Source organism: Oxyura jamaicensis, chromosome 7 (genome assembly GCF_011077185.1).
Source record: "Oxyura jamaicensis isolate SHBP4307 breed ruddy duck chromosome 7, BPBGC_Ojam_1.0, whole genome shotgun sequence".
In the NCBI taxonomy this organism is placed as follows: Eukaryota; Metazoa; Chordata; class Aves; order Anseriformes; family Anatidae; genus Oxyura; species Oxyura jamaicensis.
This window is the reverse complement of record NC_048899.1, coordinates 15,855,488-15,881,269: the sequence shown is the minus strand read 5'-3', so window position 1 is coordinate 15,881,269 and position 25,782 is coordinate 15,855,488. Positions and strand designations below refer to the sequence as shown.

Here is a 25,782-nt window from a genome sequence, read left to right as displayed (position 1 = left end):
ACTCGTGATATAAGCCAGGGTGGTGGTGTCAGATGTAGTCATGGGGCAGGGGGACAAATTGTTGATACACTGGAGTCAGCGGGGTAGCCTGAGAAAAAGTTGTCTTTTGCTTGGTCAGCAGATACAAAAGCCTTTCTGTATGTTTCTAATTTCCCCTTAACTGTGGAAGGCGGGACATTATTCCTCATAATCTCAGAAAATGAACTAACAGGCTACTGATTAACAGTGGTGAGACATCTTTTTATAGACCCTTCTAATTTTGCTGCAATTATTTATATTTTTGGCATTGAACTAGCAATACATTTTGGAAAGTTGAGTTAGCTAGAAACTGCTGGCACTGAAATGGCAGCCTCCTCTGTACTTCATATGTTCACATAACTGCAGGCTTGATCTTGCTTTGAGGCTGTTGTCTAGGGTATTACCTGTGTTCCCGTGGGAAGTGTTAGGGGCTCTGAGCAACAGGGACATCTGTGAGCACTGGTCTGCTCAGGTGAGACTTTAGAGGGACCTAACTCATGACCTCAAATGGGCATGAAGTGGAAGTTGATTCTACGTTCAAGCTTGTAAACATCAGGCTTTATGATTTGTTTTTTAGTAATGTAGACACATGTTGTTAGGATGATCTGTTGTTTGGTTTTACTTTTTATTCCTTTATTTCAACTGGATTCAAGAGAACTCCCCAAACTGTTCACATTACAAATTTGGAGTGAGATTCCATCAAAACGTGTTTGGCAGGTGCAGCATCTTGCAGCCAGAGGTGGCACTTAGTGGCAGCTGTCTCCCTGTCGGGCCATCTACTGGCTCCTGGGGAAGGGCAGTTGTCTGTCCCGGAGGAACTTCTCTGAAGGTCTGTCAGGAGCAGATTTCCCCAGCGGACTGTGCTATTGCTTTTCCCTTGGCTTGTGCCTTCACTTTTCTATAGATGAGGAAGACAAACAACCTCTCTCCCTGCCTCCTGTTTTTTTGTTTTGTTTTGTTTGTTTGTTTTTCTTTTTTTGCATAGCTCCTATCCTTTTAACGTATCTCTTCCTTTTCACCTTTTATTTTTTCCCTCTCTGTCCTTTATTAAAACAAACATTTTTTCAGTGGTCAGTTGTGTCTGCCAGGAATGCTTGTTGCTTTGACTGCAAGTCCTAATGGATGTGGGAGTTTCTGCCTTCTGCAAAATGTGCTCTGCACTCTTTTGTCTCTCTATGTGGCTTTCCTCACTCCTCTTCTGGGGTGCCTTCTGTCTTTTTTTCCCCTGCTTTCTCTGTGTCTCCTCACTTGCCAAAAGGATAAATACTGCTATTATGGCACCACTGACTTGGCTGGCTGAACTGAATACCAGGAGCAGAGAAGCCAAGGTTAGTAAATGGGCTATTTCCTGAGCTTGCAGCCCTGTCAGACTGAGCAGCAGGTGGAAAGCTGTTGGCTTTCAAGGAGTTGCTCTGCCTCTAGTGCTGTGATCCTGTGAGTAGATGGGGAGAGCTCAGCGCAACATAACATCATCCTGCCAGATCATGCAGTGTCTACTCTTGCTCACTCTAAAACCAGCTCCAACTAGGGTAAAATTAAACTTTTTGTTTTGTTTTTCTTAATAAAAATAGTGTTTTCCTAATAGTTTGCAAGCCAGCAAGTGTGATTAAAAAAAAAAAAAAAAAAAAAAAAAGACATGTAATGTTAACTTACTTCAACTTCCCCCCAAAAAACAAGTAGTTGAAAAGTAAGGGTGCTCCTTTCTTGAATTTAGCAAGTGCCTTGTGAACTGTCATCACACACAGCACCTATTATTAGATAGCAGCTAAGTCGCTGAATTAGAAATAGTAGGGGACAAATCTTAGCAAACATACACAATAGCAAAATACCAGAAGGTCCTTTGGAAAGCTGTCGGCACTCTCCTCACTTGTTTAGTTCCAAATAACAATTGTTCTCACCTGTCCAGGGCTTTTAGGATTGTGCTTTCTAAGTGCTGCAAGTACATTGTGCTTGTTTTCATTTCAGTTGATCTCTTTGTTCCCAAGTCTTCAGCGGGTTTTTGCCTTGAGACTTTGTAATGTCCCCTGAGAATGTGTTTTGTATTGTAAAGGTTTTATTATTTAAATAGCTTTAGTTTAGACCACAGTCTTCCGGTCTTCTGTGTCACTTTCAGGCTCTGTTTCTATTGATTCAGAAGTAAAACTGTAACGGCTAACAGTAGTGTTTCTAAACTCTTACCTTCTCCTTAGCTATGCCAAAACCAGCTGAGCAAAAAGAAACCCTTGTCTATGGCTAAAGCAGTGTTTGGAAAATACACTATGTCTAAACAAGGCCACTGACTTAGGAGTGGTGGGGAGAATGTTTCTAGGCCAGGGTGACTTGAATTTGTGTAGCAGGGAGTACCTCATTTATCATGGACCTGCGTGTTTCAAAACATGAAGTTGCTGGTCCACCTTGCCTTTGATCACGTGAGAGCTCATTTGGGCAGAGATCAGAAGACCTTGCATGGTGTCTCTTTTGCTTGTTTGAGTTGACTAAGTCTGTTATTGTTGTTCAGTTATGATCACAGAAGCCATTTAATTTTCAGGTGTAAGGTAAGTGAGCTCTTCAGTCCAGTTTTAAAATGGCTTGCCTCTGGGGAAATGGCAGTGAAAACATTTAGCTTTTGTCTGAGCCCGTAGCAGTTAGGTCCTTCACCTTCCTGGCACCCAGCTGGTTTCTTCACAGAGTGGGATTTTCCCCTTCATAGGACTTGGCTTGAAGTTGGCCTGGTGCTGCCTAGAAGGGCAGTTTAGATGAGCACCTGGCCAGTTCAGTGCTGGTCCTGCACCCTTACATCCACTTTGCAATCCTCAGCTGGTGTTGCACTAACTTCTTTGCCTCAGCCCTGCGGGCAGAGAAGCTGGAACAGGGGTTTGGCTGATAACCTGCATATTTATCCTGGAAAGTTTAAGGGGTGCTCCAAGTATTGGGATAGGTGACCCTATAATTCTAATCTGACTGTGAATAACTCTGCATGATTTTAAACAAGTTTTTGGTGGTGTTTGTTTGTTTCCAACATAAAATATGTGGGTTTTTATTTTACTGTTACGCATGGTGCTGGGAGAACAAGCTCAGTTCTTTTGTATATGAGCATTTACCTACATTTAGCATAGGCTCTGTGTTTCTCCTTGGCTGTGCCTTGTTTCCTCCAGGCTTGTGGGTGCTAAGTATTAATTCCACTGCCCTCAAGGAACTTTTGATTTTTTTGGTCCATTTGTCCTGTGAAACCAGTCCACCTGTATGTCTTGATGAATGTGTTAGTGTAAAGTTCATACAAAAGAATATCAAAACCAGGAAGTCTGAATGTCTAAGTCTCATTTGTGTCAGGATGGTAAAAGCTACATCTGGACAAGTGGCAGTGTTTTCAGCCCTGAAAGGTCCAAACTCTGCAAATTCTTCTCTGGAGATCCCTGAGGTTCCATGTGGATCATGTCACAAGAGACCTCATTTGTTGGGTTAGCAGCTTTAAAATCAATCAAGGCAGCTCACATGCCAAAGCAATGTATTATTGGCAAAACTATTACATGTTCATGAGATCAGAAGGAATGTAAAAGAAGTTAGAGAATAAACCAGAGGCCAGCTGCCGGGAGGGTTCCAGGTTCTGTGTATGGCCTTCTGCAGTGCCAACGGACTCTGGAACATACCTGAGCTGCATCACTCTGAGCCGTGCGTGTGCTCAAGGTAGTTCTGTGGTAGCGATGTGCGACCAAGAAGGAATTCAGCTGACTAACATTGGCAAAGAATATGTAACCACACTCAATTCACAGCCACTACTCATGTTAGAAGGAGATTCAAAAGCAGCTGTGTATTTGAACAGAAACAGGGCTGATGATTTCTAAGTATGCTAATAGTCACTGTATCAAGTAAATGAAGCTCCGCAAACCAGGAAGCCTTCAGTGCAAGTAAATGAGTGAACAGTGCAGGGTTAAGTGGTATTCAAACTAACTGCAGAGCAGGAATGAAAACTGAGTTAAGTAGAGACTCTTTTTGCTAAATGACCTGGCAGCAGCTGCGGACATTGGCACTGGCTCTGATCACACAAATGGCTGGCCTGCTCTTTGCTGTATTCTTGTCTGCTTTTTCAGCATTGAAAACCAAGCACGAGTGTGATGAGTTGTAGAATTAGGAATACCAATATTAATTATCCTCAAATCATCAGCTTACTCCTAGCTGACAGGCTTCAAGAGCTGGTCCAGAGAGTGTGCTGAGTCCTTATCCCTGACTAAAGAGCTGGTGAATTACTGGCTCCAGCCACTGAGTAATTCCATGGATGCTCCCATCCCCTTCTGTCAGGGAGTGTCAGAGTCTCAGCAAAACATCACATATTGCAGAGAATAATCCTGTAGGGACACGGGGAAAGAATGGCAAATTACTTGAGGTGTGTGCTATTCTTTGTCAGTGCTGTGGTCCTGGGAATGAGGGGAAAGACATTTTTTAAAGCACCGGGGAGAATGCAAACTGGGCATCTGTTAGAGGAGACACAAGCCACAGCTGCATGTGAAGCATGTCTTTATCACTGCTTCTAATTCCCACAGAGCAAGTTATTTTGGAAAAATGGCATCTTGGCCCTTAGCATTTGATGCTGAAGATGGGAAAACCTGTGTTCTGTTGAAATCCAAGTGGGGAAATCCAAGCAAATAAAAAGCCAGTTTCTAAAAGTGAAGTTCTAAAAGTGAAACACAGCTGGTATTTTGGGTCCTGATTTGTTGAAGTCTTAATCTTGATTTATGTATTGCAAAGTGTGAGCTTAGACTTTGACAATCATTTTTTTTTTTTTTTCTGTGTTGTATTGGGGAGCTTATTTACTGTTAGTTTTGTTGGGAAGGTGGAATTTAGCTATGTAACCTGCAGCGTGATTGTGTGCTGTCTTCTGCAGTGCATGAGGGTAATACATACGGAATGTTGTGTGTGCACCTGTGTGTTCTGTCACCTGGCTTTTTTCCTCCTGTGGTTGTTTCTTTGATTGCTCATCTTCTTGGAGAGGGTCACAGACCTGTGTGTTCAACATGACTGATGTAAAGGATGTTGTTTACTACACCTAACCCTAGCAGTCTAAATATCGGATGACTACCTAAACCAGTTGTCACTGCTGGGAAGAAGGCCTTGGTGCCTAGAGGCTGATCCATCCCATCTGTCTTGGAGATTGTGGGGAACGGGGCTATGCATTATATCTTTAAGTGGCACTGATGAAGCTGGGAAGGCTGTTAATTTAGGGCTTAGTTTTAAGCTCCAACTAATGGTCAGGGTTTCCATAGACTTAGGAGGCTTTTGGAGTCTATCTATTTAAAAAATAAATAAAATTTGGGAACTGGGGACTAATGAACCCTTTGTTATTTCTGGAGAAGCTGATATGGATTATAATTAAAGCAGAGTTTGTATACTGCTGAAGTCAATAATGTGGGATTTATACACTGCTTAGGTAATTTTAACTGGATAAGGGTCAAACCCACATGGCTTCAACAGGGAAAAAATTCTGCCTTTAATCTTTTAGCTTTTTTTGAAAAAGTCAGTAAGATCAGAAAATAGTAGGCAAGGTGAATAGAAGATCAGACTTTGCTTAGAGGTTTAGGAGTTTTGGTTATTTCTTTAGAAATAGAATTGCTGTGGGGAAAAAAAAAAAAAAAAAGGAATGCTCTGAAAAGGACAAAGTGTAGATGCAGATTCAAACCTGGGTAGGCACAGGGAGAGCTAAAATTGTATCTGTCTTTCTTGTGATTTTGAGTGTTCCCATGGTGGAGTGAATTAGGGCAGATGCAAAGAAACATAAGGCCAGCAACTAAAGTACAATTCTCACCTTCTCTTTCTGTTTGTGCAAAGCAGCAATGTTGTATGTCTGTTCTAACACTTAGAAAATTTGTTGCTGTGCACCTTCTGCTTAGTCTGCTCTATGGCTTAATCAAGCTGAAAGCCTTTTGAAGTCCGTGGGTGATTTTCTTTTTTTCATATTGTATGTTATTTCTAAATGAATTAGCTTCTAAGCTAATCTGTCACAGATTTAATTATGGTACGCAATCATGAGGGAGTTGCTTTTTCCTGATACTGAGCAAGGAACTTTATTGAATAAGGAAAACAGTTGTGTACTTAATTCTAGTTTGGTCTTCCAGGTTCTCTGTTTCAGTCTGTAGCTTGCTCCAGTATTTTCTTGCTAGACAGATAAAGGTATCTGGATGAAGAAGTTTTCTGCATCAGCTATGACCATAAGAGTTTCTATACTTTGCGGAAGAGGAATTGTATTGAAGTATCTTGGATTCCTCCTCCATGCTATCTCCCTCACCACCACCATAAGTCAAGGAGAGACTTGTTTAATATATATATATATACACACACCTTGTCTTCCTGTAATTCTTTCCTCCTAAAGTCTTAACATTTGGAGATGAGCCTCTTTATGTTGATATTCCTGCTCTGCTCACAGATGTATCATTGAGAGAGATTCATCTGTGCCCAGCAGCACTTTCTTGCTGCTATTTTTTCTAACCCCTCTTTTCTCTGCTTGATTCTAGTGCTGTTTTGTTATATTTTCTGTGATGAAAGGTTTGGGATTATTCCTTCCCTCACTTTGCTAACAGTATACCGACAGACACACTTCTTCCATCTGTAGCTTGCTCTATAACATCCTTAAGGTAGGGATGATTTTGGGGTAATAGTAAATTTTAGAGTGTTCTTCTCACTCTAGGCTCAGGGTTTGCCAGACCTTTGTACGGATGTTATGTGGGTAATAATCTGAATGAACATTAGGAATAGGTGAGAGAAGATTGGTGAAAGTAGTGTTGCTTTTCCCTCATCCTGTGGAAGCTGCTTTGTCTAGTTATAGGCAAGTGTTTTTTCTACAAACATAAAATGGTCCCTTCCCCCCAAGGAAAAGCTGAGTTGTGTTACTGATCTCTGAGGTGGATGGCTACATCTGACCACCTTGCAGGGAAGGATGCTGAAGAGTTTAAAGCCAGGAATCTGTACTAGTTTTGCTTCTGGTAAACACGATAGCAAGTTTATGTACCTGAATGGCCAGGTGCAGGATTTCCAAGGGTGTTAACCCATGTGCTATTCCTTCTTCCTCCTCTTTTTCTATTCCTCTTGCTCTTTTTTTACCCATCTTAAAAAAAAAAAAAAAAAAAAAGTAGCATAAGTGGTCCATGCCACAGAAATATGTTTGTCACACTACATCACTTTGAACTGCATAACATCAAAGAAAATCAGTGCTTTGATAACTTGATTTGAAAGAATTGTAGAAATAGCCATCATTATGAATCACAACAGATAGGGATGGAAAGGATGGTGATTTTCCAACAGCAGTGCTTGTAAGTTAAAGGAAAATGTAGGTGCCTGTGCCACATTCCCATCTAAAATACCGGTACCTTACAATAGTTATGTAGCTTTGCAGAATATGGTATACTCAAGGATATGAAGAAGATGGGAAATACTCTGTAAAAATGTGTTTCTGAGAAACAGAAGCATGGGCTCAGAGAAGTACTGGAATAAGGGAGAAAACAATGCATGCTGCTTGAGTAGAAACTTCTTCCACTTCCTCCTCTTTATAAAGCCATGCTTGCCTACTGAGACCCTCCTCACCTCAGAGACCAGTGCTGCATGTAGCCCTCTGTGGGCTGGAGGAGGAGGGAAGGCCCCCAGCACTTCTGCACCTTGTCAGTCATGGCCGGAGGAGGCTCTCATCATAGACTGGAACAAGTTTCTGGCTCTAGATGGTAGGATATTGGGCCTTACAATAGGGACTTCTCAGCTACAAACATTTTAATTTAAGATAATGACAATTCAAAGCTAAGAAGTTGGAGTTTAGCATATTGTTGCCATCTAACTGAGAGGAGCTAGGGTGCTAAGACAAACCAGCAGCTTGTGGAGTGGCAGGGAGTGCACTAGCAGTTAGGTTAGTGGTGTGTCCCATCCCATTGCCATCCTCACCCCCCAGAAAGGCAAGCGTTGGCTAGTGGGGAATGTTTGTAAAGGTTTTAATGGTGTTGAGTTAGGAGACATCAGTCACAGTCAGCCACAGCTTTACCACTTGCACTGCATCAGCTGGTGCAAACACATTGAGCTAAAAAAACTCTGCGTGCCATTTAGCAGCTTCTGTTTCATCCATTGTTGAGGGGATTGCTGTATGTAAGGAATGCTACAGCTGGAGTCAGTTGAGGCATCAAGATTGAGGCTACATTGCTTTTCTGTGATACCAAATTCAGAGGCACCTTGTGAAGAGAAAGATTTAGATCCTTCACCACTTCTTTCAGCCATACTGGCACAGAAGAGCGTGCTGTACCGAGACAGTGCTAACACAAACATTATCCTTTCTGAGGGCTTGCTTCTATTTAGCTTTGGAAAGGGCAAGGAATGCTCTCTTTTGTATATTCCTTCATCTTGCTCCATGAGCAGAGGAGGGGTCATATTTTTCTGTTTCCTTTCCAAAGGAGCAGGATTTACCTCTGTTGCGCTCTTAAAAACATGGGCTCCATAGCAACAGTGTGAGTACCTTCTGCGAGCATCTTCCAGAGCTAATAGACAAATATCTTGTCAGATGAGCTGGACTGTTTTTTTCATGTCTCTTCAGCTGTTCAAAACCTTCACCTTTATGTATTAAGGCATTTTAAAAATGAAAATTCTATATGCACTACAGAGTACTGATACTGAGCTTACTACCAGGTGTGCCTGCTGACTTAAGCGTTAACAGCATTGTGGAGCAGGACTGCACAGGAATTCTTTCAAATGCCTAGTCTGGAAATTGCATTTTTTTAAAAAAAGTACAGAACAGAAAAGGAAAGAAAGGACAGGAAAATGCTTGCTTTGCACTGAGGGAAATACAAAGTTGTTAGAAAAGAATCAAATAGTTCAGTTGGAAGGGACCTTCAGAGATCATTTGGTCCAATTGCCTGATCACTTCAGGGCTAACTAAAAGTTAAAGCATATTAATGAGGGCACTGTCCGTTTCTTGAACACTGACAGGCTTGGAGTATTAACTGCCTCTCTAGGAGATTGATAGCTTCTGCATTCTCATCCCAAGCCACAGTCATCGGTCATCTTGTTTTGTAACACATTGCTGAATTATTTGTTTTGACTTTACCCATATAAAGGCACATCTGCATCACATTTCTGCCCTAAAAAATACTGCCTTGCAAAAAGTGTTGTCACTGTGTACCATACACAGAAAATGTTTCTATAATGACAACAATCTACGGTCATAATATTTGGTTTTTCTCTTTAATAATTACCTCAGATGAGATCACATTTTTGCATTATGTATCTGGAGTAATATCGCTTGATATGTGCTTATGCTTAACAATCTCATTTTATGAATGGTGAAGGAGGAAATACTAGCTCAAGGATTTATTTCATCAACTGAACTCTGTTCATGTTTGTTTATAGGAAACTGCATACCCTAATTTCAGGAAAAAAAAAAAGAGGGGGTGGGGGGGTTGAAAGAGAGGACATGTCCCACACTGATTTATTTGATAGTGTGTATTGCAGAGTCAGTGGCCAAATGGCTCTGGAGTGTGGAACTGGAGGAAGTGAACTAATTGTGTTGGTCGGGTTATTCTAATGATTTTGATTAGAGCAGAGAGGACATGGTAGATGAGCATGGTAATGGGGATAAGGAGGAGTTCAATTTATGCCTAGAGTAGTGGAGCTGCAAGTTCTCCCCAGATAAGAATAATTTCTACTGGGAAAAAAAAAAAAAATGCTTTTTCTCTGAGACAAGTTTTATAATTAGAATAAACAAAATCATAGGATCATTTAGGTCGGAAGAGACCTCTAAGATCACCTAGTCCAAAAGTACAACCGTTAAATCAGTTATAGTGACAAAAGCACCAGTCAGTTTACTTCTGCTTGTGAAACTTTAACCAGTATTTTTACTGTAAAAGTACTGTGCAAGGATTCTGATAATCAGCATTACTAACCAGCTCCAGCAGAAACTCGCAGCCTACAGCACGTACCAGAGAGGGCCGCTGGTGCTAATTGTGCCTATAGCTGTAAATGTCACTTGAGGACACTAGCAGTGAAGGAAAAGCAGAAATACCATCGTGTGCTCTGTGAAAGAGGTGTTAATAACAACCACAGACATCTCATTATGCCTTACGCAAACATTTTTAGCCTTGCTTCCTGAACAGGTAGTTTAATGCGACTGTGCCATCTGTCTTCCAGCACACTACTTTAATATTTATTATTTGAACCTGTTTGCCCATTTTAGACACAGTTGAGAGAAAGGGAAGGGTGTCAAATACAGTGGCTTTATATGTGTTTTGTGAAAACGGGTGGTTAGGTGAAGAAGAGGTCTTAATTAGTTCTTCTTCATTAGGTAATGCCGGGGACTGATCTGCCCCACTACTAGAGGTCATGGAGTACTTGTAGTCAGTGTTTCTGCTGCTCGCAGTTAATGTTCACGATCTGGCTGTGCTTTGCCATGTCCGTGACAGATCTGTGTCACAGTCCTACCTGCCAAGTCAGCATCCCGTCTGGCTGTCAGCAGGCGCTGGCTTGCGCTCCCCCAGGCTGTGACTGCTGGCCGTTCTGCTGGGGGGAAAATGGGAGCTTTCTGGAGTGTGGTCTGGTATTTTCTGTCTGGACTTCAGGTCATATTTCTCAGATGCCGGTGGCTTTTAAACGCCCATCCTCTCACAGTTGGTCTTCTGCCTTTGTTTCTTGAGAGGTGCTAAGTACCCTGTGACTGCTCTCTGAACTGTCCTTGTCTTAGATGCCCAAATTAGTCTGTTTTTTTCAGCACTAGTCCAAGAGGAGAGATATTTATCTATTTTCAAGAAAAGAAAAATGACTGATTGTGGAGGTTTGTTGCTTTTTGTTTGTTTAAAAAGACCTCAGATGAGGGAATAATTACTTTGCCTATTCCATCCTGAGCGTTCAACTCTGGCATATTGTACAAACACAGTCTTTTTTCCTCTCCCTTCTCTAGGCTGTCAGCGCTCCATAGGCTTGTCCAATGGGAAGGCCAAAGTGTGCAGCTACAGTGGATGGTATTACTGCAGTACCTGCCATGTGGATGACAGCTTCCTCATCCCTGCACGGCTGGTTCATAACTGGGATACTTCCAAGTACAAGGTAATCTCTCTGAACGTTGGTTTGCTAGCAAGTGAGTGGAATTGCCACTTAGATAGAAACACAGACATCACAACAGGTTGAGGGCTAAAGGTGCTGTTTGCTAATACTGTCTGCTTCGTCCCTCGTGCCAGTGAGCCTGGCCTGATGAATCCATGTACTCTCAACAAGATGGATATTTTAATCACAATTTCCTTAGCCACGCCTAAGGTATTTCTTCACAGGAGCAGCTGTAATCCCTTTTTGGTGGCATTTTTTCCATCCTTGCTTATCTAGTTGTTCAAGAGAGAGAGAGGGACAGAACAAAGAAACTTCTAACTTCTGCAGTTATTAGACCCTTGAACAATGCTTGTTCCATGAGCAATTGGGACTACAGATTGATGCTACTTAGCGATGAATACTAAAATTGTGAAAATGCCCATTGAAAGCCAGCATAACCCAAACATGTTACTTGCAAAAGGCCAGTATGTCCCATCTTTTGGCACAAACATTTCCAGAACACGAATACATTGTTACAGCACTTATTTGAGCCAGATAGTCAAAAATAACATACAGTAAATATTCTATCATTGTTCACTTGCCACAAGCAGCTTTTCTAAAACTTCAGTAATCTGCTGTTGCTGCTACCTCAATGGCTGGTTGCTAGATAGTGGAGACTGATTACATGCCATAAAGTGTTATGCCAACAAACATGGTAGCATTGTTGTTTTGCCATCACAGAGGGCATATGCTGAAGCAACAATGAACTCATAAGGAAAGCAGATCATACTATAGGTTCAGACCTAGCAGACACTGTTAGGAGAAGCTGTTTGATGTTTTTTGTCTGCGAATATTATTATTATGGGCTATTTGAAAAGGAAAAAAATAACCAGTAAGTGCCCTATTAGAGGAAAAGCAGCTCTCTTGAGGAAGAAAATTTGTCAGAAGGGGAGATTATTAAAAGGTAGCCAGAGCCTGCCATCAGGCAAATGATAGTCTTGAGCCATGAAATGCAAGTTTTTTCAGAGTTACAAAGCTCCTACATGTGGAGACAAAAAATGACTCCCTTTCCTAGAATCTAGGAATAAATATTTAAGAGTTCTTTCTTTGGATGCTTTTGCTAAGGACTAAGCTTGCTACTCCAGAGCATTACAGGTAGCCCTCATATGGAGCAAGTGGACGGTAAGATGAAGAAACTTCATATCAAGGTGTCAGTGATACTGCCAAGAAAATAAACTGATTTGGTTTCTAAGCCTGCAGGATAAAAACTGCTCTGTGCTCTGTTTCCTGTGGTCTTAGGTATAGGCAGCTGAGCGAAAAAATGAAACAGGGCTTACAAGCTTAAGATTTCGTTGAAAATCTAACCTACTGCAACTCTTGTGGTGAGAAATTAATTTTCACTTTTTGTTGACAGGCAGAACAGTTGTGAGGTGGCATGGGAACACACCAAATTGTGTGCCAGTCTCTCTGCCAAAGCACTCAGGGAGGTGAATTTAAGTAAGGAACACCATTGCTTAGTTTGAAAAACAATTCAGCATCCCCACCTATTAGAGTGGAAACTGAGACAAGGAGGGAAGGTCAAGGGGACATCATGTACCACAATGGCAGTGTCGCAACTTAGCTGAGCTCACCCGTTGGATCTCCTCAACTCCATGCCATCCAAGTATAGGACTAAAGTAACAAGTAGTTCTTGTTACTTTTACGAAATCTTTTTCTTTTAAAAAAAAAAAAATAATATATTTTTTTCCTTTTCTGGTCAATTCTGCATATGTGTGCTTTTATTTTGTCTTTGCCCTATGTCCGTGTCAACTGAGCAGTGCTTTTCTGAGGTAGGCCACATATTACCTGCACTTTTACATTCACATCTCCTTTTGCCATTCAGAGATAAGGTTTGATATTCATTTCTTCCGTACGGTCTAAAAAGCAATTTAGTGCTGGCTGCCACATTTAATACTGGTAATGAAACTGCCTTGATTCCTTAGCAGTGTGTTGATTAAATGTGCTGATTTGGCAAAGACAGATATCTTGTCCCACTTCCTTGCGGTGATCTTGGTAGTATTAATTTCCTTTCGGCTCATTTTCAAAGGAAGGTCACTTAATTTATCAGCATTTCACCTCCTGTAATTGACCAATGTGCCCACATAAAGCCATGCAGCAGTGTCCCAAAATGAAGCTAAGCAACAGAGCTTCTTCTAAACACGATGCCCTGCAGCTCTCAGGCGGTGCAGTGATGTCTGAAAGTGGAGCTGCTGCAGTGGGTGACTCGCTCCAGACAGCCTTGTAGCATACCCCAGATACGGCCTGCAGGAAGTGAGTGCGTTAAGCACACACCATGTTTGATGGTCAGAGCTGAAAGAGACCTTCAGTCTTGAAAAACTTGTGTATTTTGCACAGTCTAAAATGGACCTGTCAGTTCACTAAATGGGAAAATGAATGAAGAGTTTGAAAAACTTCACTTCTTCCCATGCCTTCCCACTGCTTTTTTCTTTCCCCTCTGCAGGGGTTGCTGGGGTCTGTCATATTTGACTCAGGCAAAACAAGCACCACAGCATGCAGGGATAGGGACTTTTATGGTGATGTAATGTAATTGGGCATGTTTCTCTGCTGTGTTTCTTGAAGTCCTGCACACCTGAGTTGTATGTTGCATCAATTAAGCTTTGTAAGTGGAGAGGTTCTTGTGTGCTTCTGGCAAGACAGGACATGAAAAAACAGAAGCAGTGGAAATCTGTAGAGTTGTCTTATCATACTGTGTTGAAAAACAATGCACTTAACACCTGAGAGCATGTGTATAAGAAAAGAAAAATCCCCTTGGTTGTAATAAAAGCTCTTTGAAAGCACTTGGCTGTTAAACATGGGTCTTCTGTCATAAACAAAACAGCTGTTCACTCCCAAGTATATTTTTTTTTCTCCTGTCTCCCTACTGCTTTCCTATTGTGTTTTTCATGTTTGTGTGAAGAAAAAAGAAAGGAGGTAATCTTTTGAACATCCCTTCTTTTACTTTTGCCAACTGTTTTCTCTGCTTACACACAAAACCCAGTAAGTTCTGCAGTTTGGTTCAGGTAGATTCCAGCCTGTGCCAAATGCCAGACAAACATAGCAGGAAATGAACTCCCTGTGCCAAAAGCTTCAAGGGAAGCTGACTCTGGCAAATTGAGTTCTGAGCTGTAAATTCACAGCCTCTAGAAGAGAAAGGTCTGGAAATGGTAGCATCCATCCTTGTTTGACATTTAAAGCTAAAACCCTCTTGCAGTTTGCATCTTCTCATTAGTGTTGGCATTTTTAGTAGTGTTGTCAGTCTGCCTAATAAAACTGAGGGAGCGTGAGGATGCTAATATGCATACTTATGTTACTGGCTGATAGCAACCTGTATTATTATGACTGCCTGACCAGTCCCATTATAAGATTGCATTTCAGCATCTTGTAACTTTGCTAGGCTTGGTAGCATGAGTTAATGTTTTACATGAGCTATGTGCCTGTGTCAGGCCTGCAGAGTGAAGCCAACACCTACCTGTCAGCCAGTGATGCTGGGCAAAGCTGCTTTTCCTGTAATCAAACTCTGCAGGTACATTGTGTTGACAAGGAGAAGGGCTCGCTTCTCTCCTCTCCCCTCAGGTCATGCAGCACCAGAGCTGAACAGTAATACTTTGTCCTCTGGGATTTCTGTTTGCCCAATAAAAAGCACATGGGGCTACACACTGAGTGATGGAGAGGAGCTGCTCTTTGTCCAGCCTCTGCACTAATATAAAGCAGAGCTCTTGTGAAGGGAAAAAAAATTGTAGTGCATATGTACTGCAGAGTCACTCAGATGTCTGCAGTTCTGGCTTTTTTTTTTTTTTTTTTTTTTTTTTCAGTACACTGCAGCCTCAGGAGAGTTCCCCTGTACAGGGGTACAAGCGTGCACAGGCATGGCTGTAGCACTGAGACAGTCATCCCATCTCGCTGGCTCCTGAGGCAGCAGGGCAGGTGCCTGAGGAGCCTGTCACTAAGATTACCCAGGCTATGCTGAGTACCTGCTCTTCCTGGTGGGAGGTGGTACTCACTGTACCAAGCTTTCATGTGCCTCCTAGGGAATCACTGGATATGTAGCTTAATTTTCTCATCAGTGGAAGATGAATAATATTTACTGTAGATGCCGTGGTTATCAGGAGATAGCTGAGGTATTGCAGCCAAATAGTTTTAATGCTTATAAAAGCAGATTGAAAGTAGTTGTTTGACTGTGGTCTCTTGTGCACTTCAATTAGCATGTCTAATAAAACTTCAACATTGCCAGTGTTCAGAAATGTGACGGATTTGGAGTTTGTAGGGTTTGGGTCTATAAAATCCAAGGTTCCTGTGTTGCTCCTTACACAGCATGTCACCTGAGGTCAGACTGCACAATTCCTTGTGTATGTGTTGTTTTGGAAAAAGAAATGAGAGGAATGTTTTATAGAAAGGAGTGAGCTGTTTAATACAGCTTCAGGACCTGGGGAATCTGTGGGGTTATGGTCTTCTGTATTTAAAATTATGCAGCTTACTATCTGTGTAGTTATTGGTGGTAAGGCTGTCCTTGGCATTATTTATTATATGTTAATTTATGTGTTGTGAAAAGGTTACATTTAGGGCTAGCTTCCCCTGTGAATAGTTAGTAACCCGCATTGTTACTGGAAGCGGTGCTATTTATAAGGGTGCATATTTCTTTTGCCTACTTCCTACCTTACGCCACCAGAAAGGAAATGACATCCTATATCTCAAGAGGCTATGATGTGCCCTTTCTCTCTTTGTTAACTTCATAAAAAATTAGTCCAGTTAACCTAATTCATCCCTCCCTCAACTCAGTGTAAATACTTGTTTAAAGGTCCAGGAGGAGTAACTGAATTATGGAACACATAGTATTTCTATAGCATGATTTCAAGTGATTTCCAGCTCATTTCAGGTAATCCAACCATCTCTTTTCCAGCTGTTATGAAATGCAGAAATTAGGAATGAGATGGAATTTGGTCATCTCACCTCAGAAAATAGGAGCATCTTTTCTAGTGGGAATAAGATTTCCACTAGTTTATCAGGATTATGGTACCTCTTTGCAGGTAGAGATAGAACAGAGCACTATGATGAAAATGGCATAAGAATTTCTTGCAGATGAAATGTTGCACATGAGTAATACCAGTAAAACCTAACTGTATTTATCTGTATTTAAAAGAAAAAACACCTTGATAGATGTGCTTCCGATTATTTTCTTTTAACATTATTTTAGCCATAGTGGCTGAGCATGAAACAAATGGGTATAGAACTTTTTACTGGATTTCTGAATCCTGTGACAGCACAGTATGACTGGATTTGCAGTGTATGTGTTTGCTTTTCCAGTGTTATGCCTTGGCACTTACTCAATCACTTGTTTTTTGCCAAAAAGAAAGCAGCACACAAACACAAAAATATTAACAGGGAAGAAACTTGATTATTACAGTTTTTAGATGTAAAAGGTAAAATCTAGTACACTATGTTACCCTGCAGTCAAAATATGTGGCTGCAAATATCACTGTACTTTGGGTAAGTAAGCAATTATCTCACGCACTCAACTTTGATGGGCTTGATGAAGTTTGAATTGGCTATGAGCAGGGACAGTTGGCTCTCTCTCAGCTCTGTTTTCATCTGCAGTTGGTAATAGAATAAGATTTCAAATGCAGAGAATGGCGGACGAATCACAGAAGGGAAAATCTGCTTAAAAAGATTTGGGAGGAACGCCCATCTAAATAGGTTGTTTTGTTTTTCAGGTATCAAAGCAAGCCAAAGAGTTCTTGGAATATGTGTATGAGGAGCCATTGATTGATATTCAGCAGGAAAATCCCATGCTGTATAAGCACGCTGAACCTCTGGCAACCATTGTCCGTCTGAGACAGCAGCTAAAATCTCTGCGAGCCTATTTGTTCAGCTGCAGAGCAGCAGTGGCTGAAGATTTGCGTAGAAGGTAAGAACCGCAGAACCACAGACAACATGCAGTACAAGAATGTAGTTTCCTTGTCTTGTCACACTTTTTTGTTTGTTCGCATGATCTAGTCCTTAAGACATTACCCATTAGAAAGATGTTGTACATGTATGGCATGTATTGGACTTCCCTGGGCAGCTGGAATATCTACTGCCAAAAAAAAATGGTTCAAGTAGATTTTATAGGGTCTATACAGTTGTTCTTGACAACTGTTACCTCAGAGGTCACACATTATGGTATATTTTACTGCTGCTCAGGCTTCTTGACTGTGCCTGCGTATTTTTAGTCAGATATGATACCTCATGCTCCTTGCCACTGCATCTGGCTTTCAAGTACTCACAGTATAGTAGCCCCTGTCAGCACCTTTGAACCAGCTCACAGTATGTCAAAGCATGAGAGAGGCTGGAATCAAACAGCTTTGGAGCACTTTTGCTCTCCTCTGTGATATTATGTCACAGAAACGTAGAGGGAGATGCAGTCCCCTAGCGAGTGACCCAACTCGTGAATTACGTGGTACTTCAGAGCAGTCATGTTCTTGCCCAGCCACCATCTTTTCCATCCATTACATGGCTGTGCTGAGTGGGTTTTTTTACTGGAAAATACATGGTCACAACACAGCAGAAGGTGTTTCTTACTGAGTTCTGAGTCTTCCTCAGTGGAAGCAGGAGTTTCATAAAAAGTGAACTTCATTTTGGAAGTCCATTCAGCTGCTGCAGCATTTCTCTAACAAGATGAAGATGAACAGTCTTCTTAAGACCATCAAGCCATAACTGTGACCTTAAAAAAGCCAAGTTACTTTTGCATGGTTCTCCTAACGAGCTGGGGAGATAGCCCTGCCTGTGCAATGCTGTGAGGTGAGTGGTTCCACATGCATGCATCTGACTCAGTTGTTAAGGCATCTGTAAGCTTTCGTAAGACAAGTCCACAAATAGGAAAGCCTGTGTTTTGAAATTATGAACTGCCAAAGGACAAGAAAGCAGGTGGCATCAGTGACTGTGTTTTGAGCATGATGTTTTAAGGTTGGGGGACCTGAATTCTCTGAAAGGAACAGGAGACTGAACTATTATCCCAGGTGAGGAGTGAGGTGAAGTCTGCTATTCAGCAGATGACCTGTGTCATTGCTTTGAGTAAGTACCTCAACAACAACAAAGAGAGGAATGTAGCAGCAAGTTTCTGGAGAGAGCACTATTGAGTTCTTGTATCAGACCTGCTGGGTTGTCAGTATGTGTTTGTGTGTCTTACTGCTCAGTTCCTATTACTTGATAGGGCAGCTTGCAGCATTTTAAAAATTAGGATGCTTTTTCTGTTCCTGAAGAAGATAGTATTATCATGCACAGCTGTCTTGCTCTTTAGCTATAATAATTTTTCCTATGCCATCCTCTTTGACTGCAATAAAACTAAAAGGGGAACAAGATTTGTGAATGCTGCTCTTCAGGAAAAGTGGCAGAAAGGGAATTATGCCTTCTGATTACTGCTGAAGAAAAGAATGCCCTGATTAAAATAGACAGGAGGAGGCAGAAGAGACTGAAGGGACTTGGGTATGAGAATGAAAGAAAAAAGATCAAAGGAGGTCTAAACAGATAAATCAATGAACTAGAGACAAAGGGATGACAGAAAGCCAGGAGAAGGAGGAGACCTGAAGAGCTAGAGCTGAGGGAAGGAGATGATAGGGAAGGGATATCAAGAAATGAAGAATTAATAAAGAAACCACGACAAAGAAGGAGCCCAAAAATTTTCCTCCAGAAACGAGAGATGACAAATGCTCAGGAAATGGACAGAAGAGAGAACAGACAAAAATGAACACAGAAATCTGTGTGTGATTTTTTCTTGAAGTCGTGGACTTGGTGGAGAGAGAGAGAAAGAAAAATCATTAAAATATTATGGTAAGCATTTAACACCACCTCTGCTTAGGAAAAAAGGGAGAAGTAATATCAGTGTGTGCAAATATCATAGAATCAATGGTTCGGGTTGGAAGGGACTTTAATGATCATCTAGTTCCAACCCCCCTGCCATGGGCAGGGATGCCGCACACTAGGGGAACATCTAACCCTGGTCTTGAACACCTCCAGGGATAGGGCATCCACAACCTCTCTAGGCAACCTGTTCTAGTGCCTCACCACCCTCTGAGTGAAAATCGTAAAATATCCTAGGTTGGAAGGGACCAAATAGGTTCATCAAGTCCTACTCCTCCTCCTGTTTGGTGGCAGTAGCTGGGTGGTTGTATTTACTGATGTATTGGCTGGGTGCTACTGGAGGCTTGCTCTCTGTATCAAACACCCAAAATGCCAGGAGGGGAGATGAAGCAAGATGATTCTTCCTTTTCTTATCTAAGGGTTCCTTTGCACTGTCTCAAATTAAAACTCTCTGTGGTAGAGAGAAGGACCCCAGCGCAAGGAGGGTGAGAATGTTGAGGCATTGATTTTGTACAAGGAAAGCATCTCCACATTGGTTGGACTTGTTAAAACTGCTGTAAAAGGCAATGAAGGAATGTTTTAAAAGCACAAACCACACCTTAGAGTCCAGCTCCTTCTCAGACTGTAAATTCTGTTGGAGTGTATTTTGGTGCTCAGTTGATTCCTCGGACCTCCTGAAAGAGGTTTGCAGAGATGGAAAGCAAGAAAAGCCTTTTTCTAGGAAGTGATTATTCCTTGCTCTAGACTGGTCCCAATGGCTTTGCTTTATATGTGTAGTATCACAGCATGCAGACCCTCACTATAAATTGCGCCTTGCAGAGCACAGCTGACAAGTAAATGAACAAAATAAAGGACCTAAAATTCTCTTTGGTTCTCACATGGGCAAGTTGCAAGAGAAGGAGGGGTTTATAAACAATATGGTGAGACAGCATTCCTAAATTTAGTACTGTTTCCGAGTTATAAATGAAAGGCGGGGCGAGAGAATGCAGTTATCTGTCCAGCTCTAAAACATTCTTTTTCTGCTTGGTCTTCACCTTAGTATGTGAATGACTATTAATCACAAGCAAGTGAACACAGCATCTTGAAGACCTGTCAGACCCATATAAACAGACTGAAACAAACTGTTAATATTGCTGTCTAGGGAGAACTAAAAACAGACTGATTAATTGTATTGGCACCTTGCTGCCTTTGGGACACTGATAGAGCCTGCCTTATTAGGGAAAAGCAGATCACTCTGAGGTTTCTTTTATTAATACTATTTGCATTATCATCATCTTTAAATCTATACCTTGCTCTTGAACCCAGATCACAAAACGAAGATGGCAATGAAGTTGGAAACTCTTGGTGTCCTCTGGGAAGACAAAACTGTTTACAATGCTTACAAGTCCCTTTTTCTGAAGAGTTCCAGATGGCTATAAACCAGGTTAGCTCAGGATCCAGTTGGTTTAAATGTGGAAATGTTATTTATAATGCCTGGTGTGCAAAGAATAGGTACTTTGGGAACTTTATGAAACTTGGCATCTAGCAGGGAACTTGGGGCTGAACCACAGCGTGAACTTCAAAGAAGCAAGTAACTAGAAAGAAAGGAAGAAAAAAGTAAGAAAGGAAAAGAAGTGGAAGAAATCCTAAAAGTAGCTAGAAGGCTTATAATAAAAGTGGTCTTCATTAGTTATCATGATTAGTTTTCACTTACTGCTCCACTGGATTCTAAACTCCTTATATTTACAAAAAATAAAGGAAACCAGACTTGGCTGAGAGGAGAAATAAGGCCTTCCACTGGTGCATATTGGCAGCATTTTGCAGTGATTAGCCAGTTAAGACTCTGAGCCTGTTGGTGAGCACCCTGTTTTACAAGGGATGTTGTTATGCCTAGTTTGCTGTGGCTGTCACTTCAGCGTTGCAACAGACATAATTTGCCTCGAATGTCTTTACGTTGTCGACAAGTTCTCTCTTGTTTTGGTTGTCTTGTTTATGTGGATGCTGTTCAGACTGAAGCATACAAGACTGAAACCTAGAGCCAACATAGAATTAATACAAGTGGAGCTGTGCAAATCCCACCTCAGCCTGCTGATTGAAGAATAATGACTGAATGGCACAAGGAAACAAGATTTAGTCATTAAAATTGATAGCTAGGAAAGGGAGCAAGAATCACTAAGTCCACTAAATGATTGATTAGGTTATTCCATGAAGCTGTGAAGAATGGTGCAAGTCTTACTCTGGTTTTGCTCTCTCCCTTTAGTCTCTAGGCATGAGACACACTAACAATGTGTTCTATGCCGTAGTCTGTCTTCATCTGTTCTTGCCATGGTTAAAGGCTTTTCAGGTCAAAGTGTTGCCAGAGTGGTTTTATGGGAAATCTTCAAGGTATTTCCATGTCTACTGTAGTGTAAGGTAACTTAGGTTAACCTTGGAGCTCTGTTTGGGCTCTCTGCTCTCTCAGTTACAGACCTAAACTTGCAGTCTAAGTGTTGCTAGTCCAGGTATTACAGACAGATAGCAGTGGCATAAGGCAAGATACTCTGCAACAGATTCCCCTGTACATAAGTGCTCATCCCAGTGCCCTTTCTCTGTAAGCAGACATTCTGTACGGTGGTGAGAAACTATACAGAAAAACCTCCCATAGACATTACTTGTTGTCTCCTGTCATCTCCTGAACAGCAATGCATTGGTCCTACCTAGCAGAACTCCAGTGCTGGATGCATTTCTTAATGTGTTTAAAAAAAAAAAAGAAAGAAAGAAAGAAAAAAAAGACCAAATTAGAGCTTTCTGTTGCAGGAGGAATTTAAAGGTATGCTCCAGACGTGTGCTGCAGACATGTGGTCCTGGCTGAGCTTGCTGGTCTGTCAGAACGAAGCAGAACAAGCCCAAATTCAGTTATGCTGAACAATAGAGTCCTGTCACTTCCTACAGTGTGGCCTTAGACATATCACTTCTGACACAGGGGTAGATTACTTTCAAAATATTTGCGTGGCAATTGGGGAACCTGTCTAAACACATCACAGGATTCCGGATTGATTTTATGCAATCACTATACCACCAAATACCTCACATACGTGAAGCTGGGGCTGTGGCAGGTCATCTTTCAGGCCAAGGACAACAGAAGGTCATTAAGTCATATTCAGACTGTCAAAGGAGTGTTTTTCTATATTTCCTCTGCAATGGGTAGGCCATTTGAAGAGTGGAAAATCCCAAAGCAAGAGAACAAAGACACAGCTTGTGAAAGCAGTAGACTGTACAAAGAAGGTTTGAGTAGGAGAGGAAAATAATGATGTGATTTAATAGCACAGGGCTCTTGAGTTAAGAGAGACCAACAAAAACAACAACAACAAAATAAAACATTTTGCACAGTTAATTGGAAAGGAGGGAAAGAATTGCATTTAAAGAGGATATCTGGATATCCTGAGAAGATCCAGTCATAAGACCAAACAACACCTAAAAGTGAAGAAAGGTGAGAAAACAAATGCAGAAAAGTATGCATGTGCCACTTGTTGTTTTATATTGATACTGCATCTATGCGGTCATTGCTAACATCAAGCATGTCCTGTTTGTGGAACTCTTACAAACACACCACCTGTTTGCTTCAATTCTTCTACTTGAAGGCTCCTTCCAAGTTAGCATCGTAAAAACCACTTGACTAAAACTATAGAAGGCTCAGAATGGAGCCCTCTTTGAGCTTTCACTTCAACTGGAGGTAACATAGAGCAACAAGGTGTGCCAGAGCAGCCATGGGCGGAGGCAGTACTCTACAGTGTGTTTAAGCCAAGGGGAGATTAAAGCTCACAAGCCAGTGCTCTACCATGGTAAGCGTGCAGCTGAGGAGTATGCCAGGGCCTATATGATAGGTTTTCCGGTGGGTCTTAAGGTTCGTGTTAGCATTTTCTGGTCTAGGGGCACATCTGCATCTCCTTGTCAAATAGATCAGTAATATTAGACATCTGTCAAAATGGTAGTTCTCGTACCTTTTTTGAGGCTGGGTTACTTTTAAAAATAGTACAATGATTTTAAAAGTTCCTATTAATTGTGGATGTCACATAAAATATTACCTATGGATGTTACTATTAAATTTCATTCCTTTTTCATTCCATTTCATTCCATTTTCATTCCTTTGTTTTTATATTTGTTTTTATATCAGAACTTGCAGCAGCAAACTGCAAGGATTCAGAAGTATACCTTACAAGAACAGAGAGCATTTTTCTTCATCTTCATTTCATTTCAAGTTAATTGAGGGATCTAAGCTATTTTGATTTCAAGATGAAACTTTGTGCCGCTAACTGATTTTATGCATCCTGCTTTTAGTGTCAGTGGTACTTGATTCCTGAGTTTGATTTTAATAATTCTTGCCTTTCACAATGTTACCATAAACTTACAGAAGTAATTTCAGAATTGAGAGACTTAGTGCACTACATTTTAGTTGGAAGTTTATATCCTGGTTCAGGATTGCTGATGAGTGATGAGAGTAACTGTTCTAGGGATGCTTACTGGGCATTTCGTAATGGCATGAAACAGTACTTTACCTGGACATGCTTGATAATAAATCTAGCACTTAGTGTGGACTGAAGTTATTTAGGGAACAACTGCTTCCCGAACATAACCAGAAGAGTGTTCATACCTCACAAAATTGAAATGGTTTACAAATGTTTTTTTTACCAAACCCCTAGAATTAGGGGGGAAAAATCATTCATCTGGTGTAAGCACTTCAAGAATTAAATAAGCGTTGCCTTTTAAAATGTATTATTATTTTTATTTTATTAATGTGTTACTACCTTTTGACTTCTGAATCACCAGGTTTCCCAGGGCTCCGCTTCCCTGAGGAAGTTTTTTATTTGACTGGAATGTTGGGCTTCTCTTCTCCCACCTTTCAGGAGCTGGGTTTTCCAAGGATATGTGGTATATCAAAAGCCTGAATCAAACTATATGAATTAGAAATACTGGAAAAGAATCCTACCCTTTTCCCCTCATCTGTGTTACTGTTCTCTAACTGAAATTAATGTCAAGTGAATTGCAAGAGAAAACCTAGCAAGAGATGTTGTTACCCTGCCACATATATTTGGGATTACTGGCAAGTCACTTACATCCCTCTCTACTTCTTAAAAATCAAATACTAACTCTGAAATAATTGAGATGCTGTCAATGAGATCAGAGCGTGTGCTGCTCCTATGTGCTACACACATAGGAGCTACACAATGCCACAGCTGTTGGCATTGCACGCTGCAGGGACTTGAGAGGTTCTGTTCTCTCTCGTTCGGGGGTAAAAAAAATGTGTTCAGTCTAGCGGGAACAGTGGAAAGCAGCATGTGCTTGCCTGTCAGCTGGTGCAGTAGCTTAAAAGTAAGTTGGTGATGGTGTAAGTTGCAGTGCCAGGATGTGAACTGTGCTGGCTGAGGAAATGGACTTGGTATCTGTGGTGCTGTGCCAGCTATGGGTGTAGCAGCTTCCTGCAAAGGGGTGGAGAGGACATCTGACTGGCTGTGTGCTAGACCGGTGCATCTGCATCTCCTGTGAGTCAGAGCTCAGTCATACAATTCTCAACCTGGTCAAACAAGACACTCCTGGCTGGCACATGAAATCATGGTGCCAGCTTTCTCTTCCCTCCCCGCCCCCGTCACCGTTTTCAACAGGCTTTATGGTACAAGAGACTTGATTGTGCCCACCTGCCAGCTAACTTGATTTCTTTTGATTGTGGTGCAAAAAGAAGAGTTCGCTTTGCTTATCACGTTTGTACTTTGGTTATAGTGTCAGGCACGGGCAGATTAATTGGTTGTAGCCTTAGCAGAGCTGTCAGGGTATTTAACCCATTGGAGAAAAATTACCCAAGCTGATGATAAACAGGCTTTAAATGCAGAGCAATTACTTAGTGCTAACAAAGCACCATGACTACACACTTTGTCCAAATGCAAAAAGCAAAGTCTTATCAGTGATTCTGTTTGCAAGAGGACACTAAAAGATAACCTTTGTTTGTGCAAATACTTACCTGATAAGATCCTCTGAAAGGGAACTGATGAAAATTCTGGCTCTATCTTGCCTGAAGGTTGTGCCTTGGACTACAATGTATATCAAACAAGAAAAAATAATCACAAACTGAGAATGTTCAATTCTCTGTTTTAGTTGGACCCAGAGTCTCAGATGGTGGGTTTCTTTCCTGCTTACATAGATTGCTCTTGTCCCTAGCACACTCCAATAAAGCAATTTAGAGACCTTTAACCATTAGGACTTTGGATTTCATTGTTTATGGGCGTTGGCAAAGCTAAAGGGCTGGTTAGCATTGAACTTAGTTTGTTCACTGCACACTTAAATCTGACTGGTAGCCAGGGTTTACAGCACAGCAGTCGTGTGACTCACAACTGTTCTGTTTTGCATCAATGATGAAACTGGGCTGGGAGTTTCCAGACCTCGTGAAAGCTTAGGAGGTGCTTTTAGTGGGACGTGTGCTCGATACCATTTGCCTCTCAGGGGTCACAGGTCACATTCTGAAGCATCGCAAGTTTGAGTTTTTATTGTGATGAATCCTAACATCTTGCATTTGACCTCTGCCTAGCTCATTCCAGTTTTTTTTTCTGTGCTTTAGGATTTGACTGAAAGGACACTGTTTATTGAATGCTTCTAATTGACCAACTTAAAAAAATAATCCAGTTCCTTATAGAGAATCAATCAAAAGATTTACAAAACTGACATCTTTTATTTTGCTTTTAAATGACTTATCAGAGGTTTCCCATTTGGTGTTTGTAAAGGACCTTTATATCAAGGGGAAAACTTAGAGCACCAAATGCAAGCACATGTTTTAGTCTTTTTGGATAAAGGCCTTAAATTAACACTAGCATGTTCAAAGCTCCTTCACATGCAGAAAGTACATTAATTGTTTATAACTATAGTTATCCCAGC

General features: G+C 41.3%; 1 protein-coding gene across 6 annotated transcripts in view; it reads left to right on the top strand.

Annotated features, from left to right (window-relative positions):
* PLEKHM3 (pleckstrin homology domain containing M3) overlaps positions 1 to 25,782 on the top strand; it is a 119,060-nt gene that overhangs the window by 28,056 nt on the left and 65,222 nt on the right. For all 6 annotated transcript variants that reach the window (XR_004752607.1, XR_004752606.1, XR_004752608.1 and 3 more), the window contains 2 exons: positions 10,910 to 11,055; positions 16,779 to 16,972. Coding sequence is in view for 3 of the 6 variants with exons in the window: in XM_035332362.1 (XP_035188253.1) it covers positions 10,910 to 11,055; positions 16,779 to 16,972 (340 nt within the window). In the remaining 3 variants the exon portion in view is untranslated. The remainder of the gene's footprint in view (positions 1 to 10,909; positions 11,056 to 16,778; positions 16,973 to 25,782) is intronic.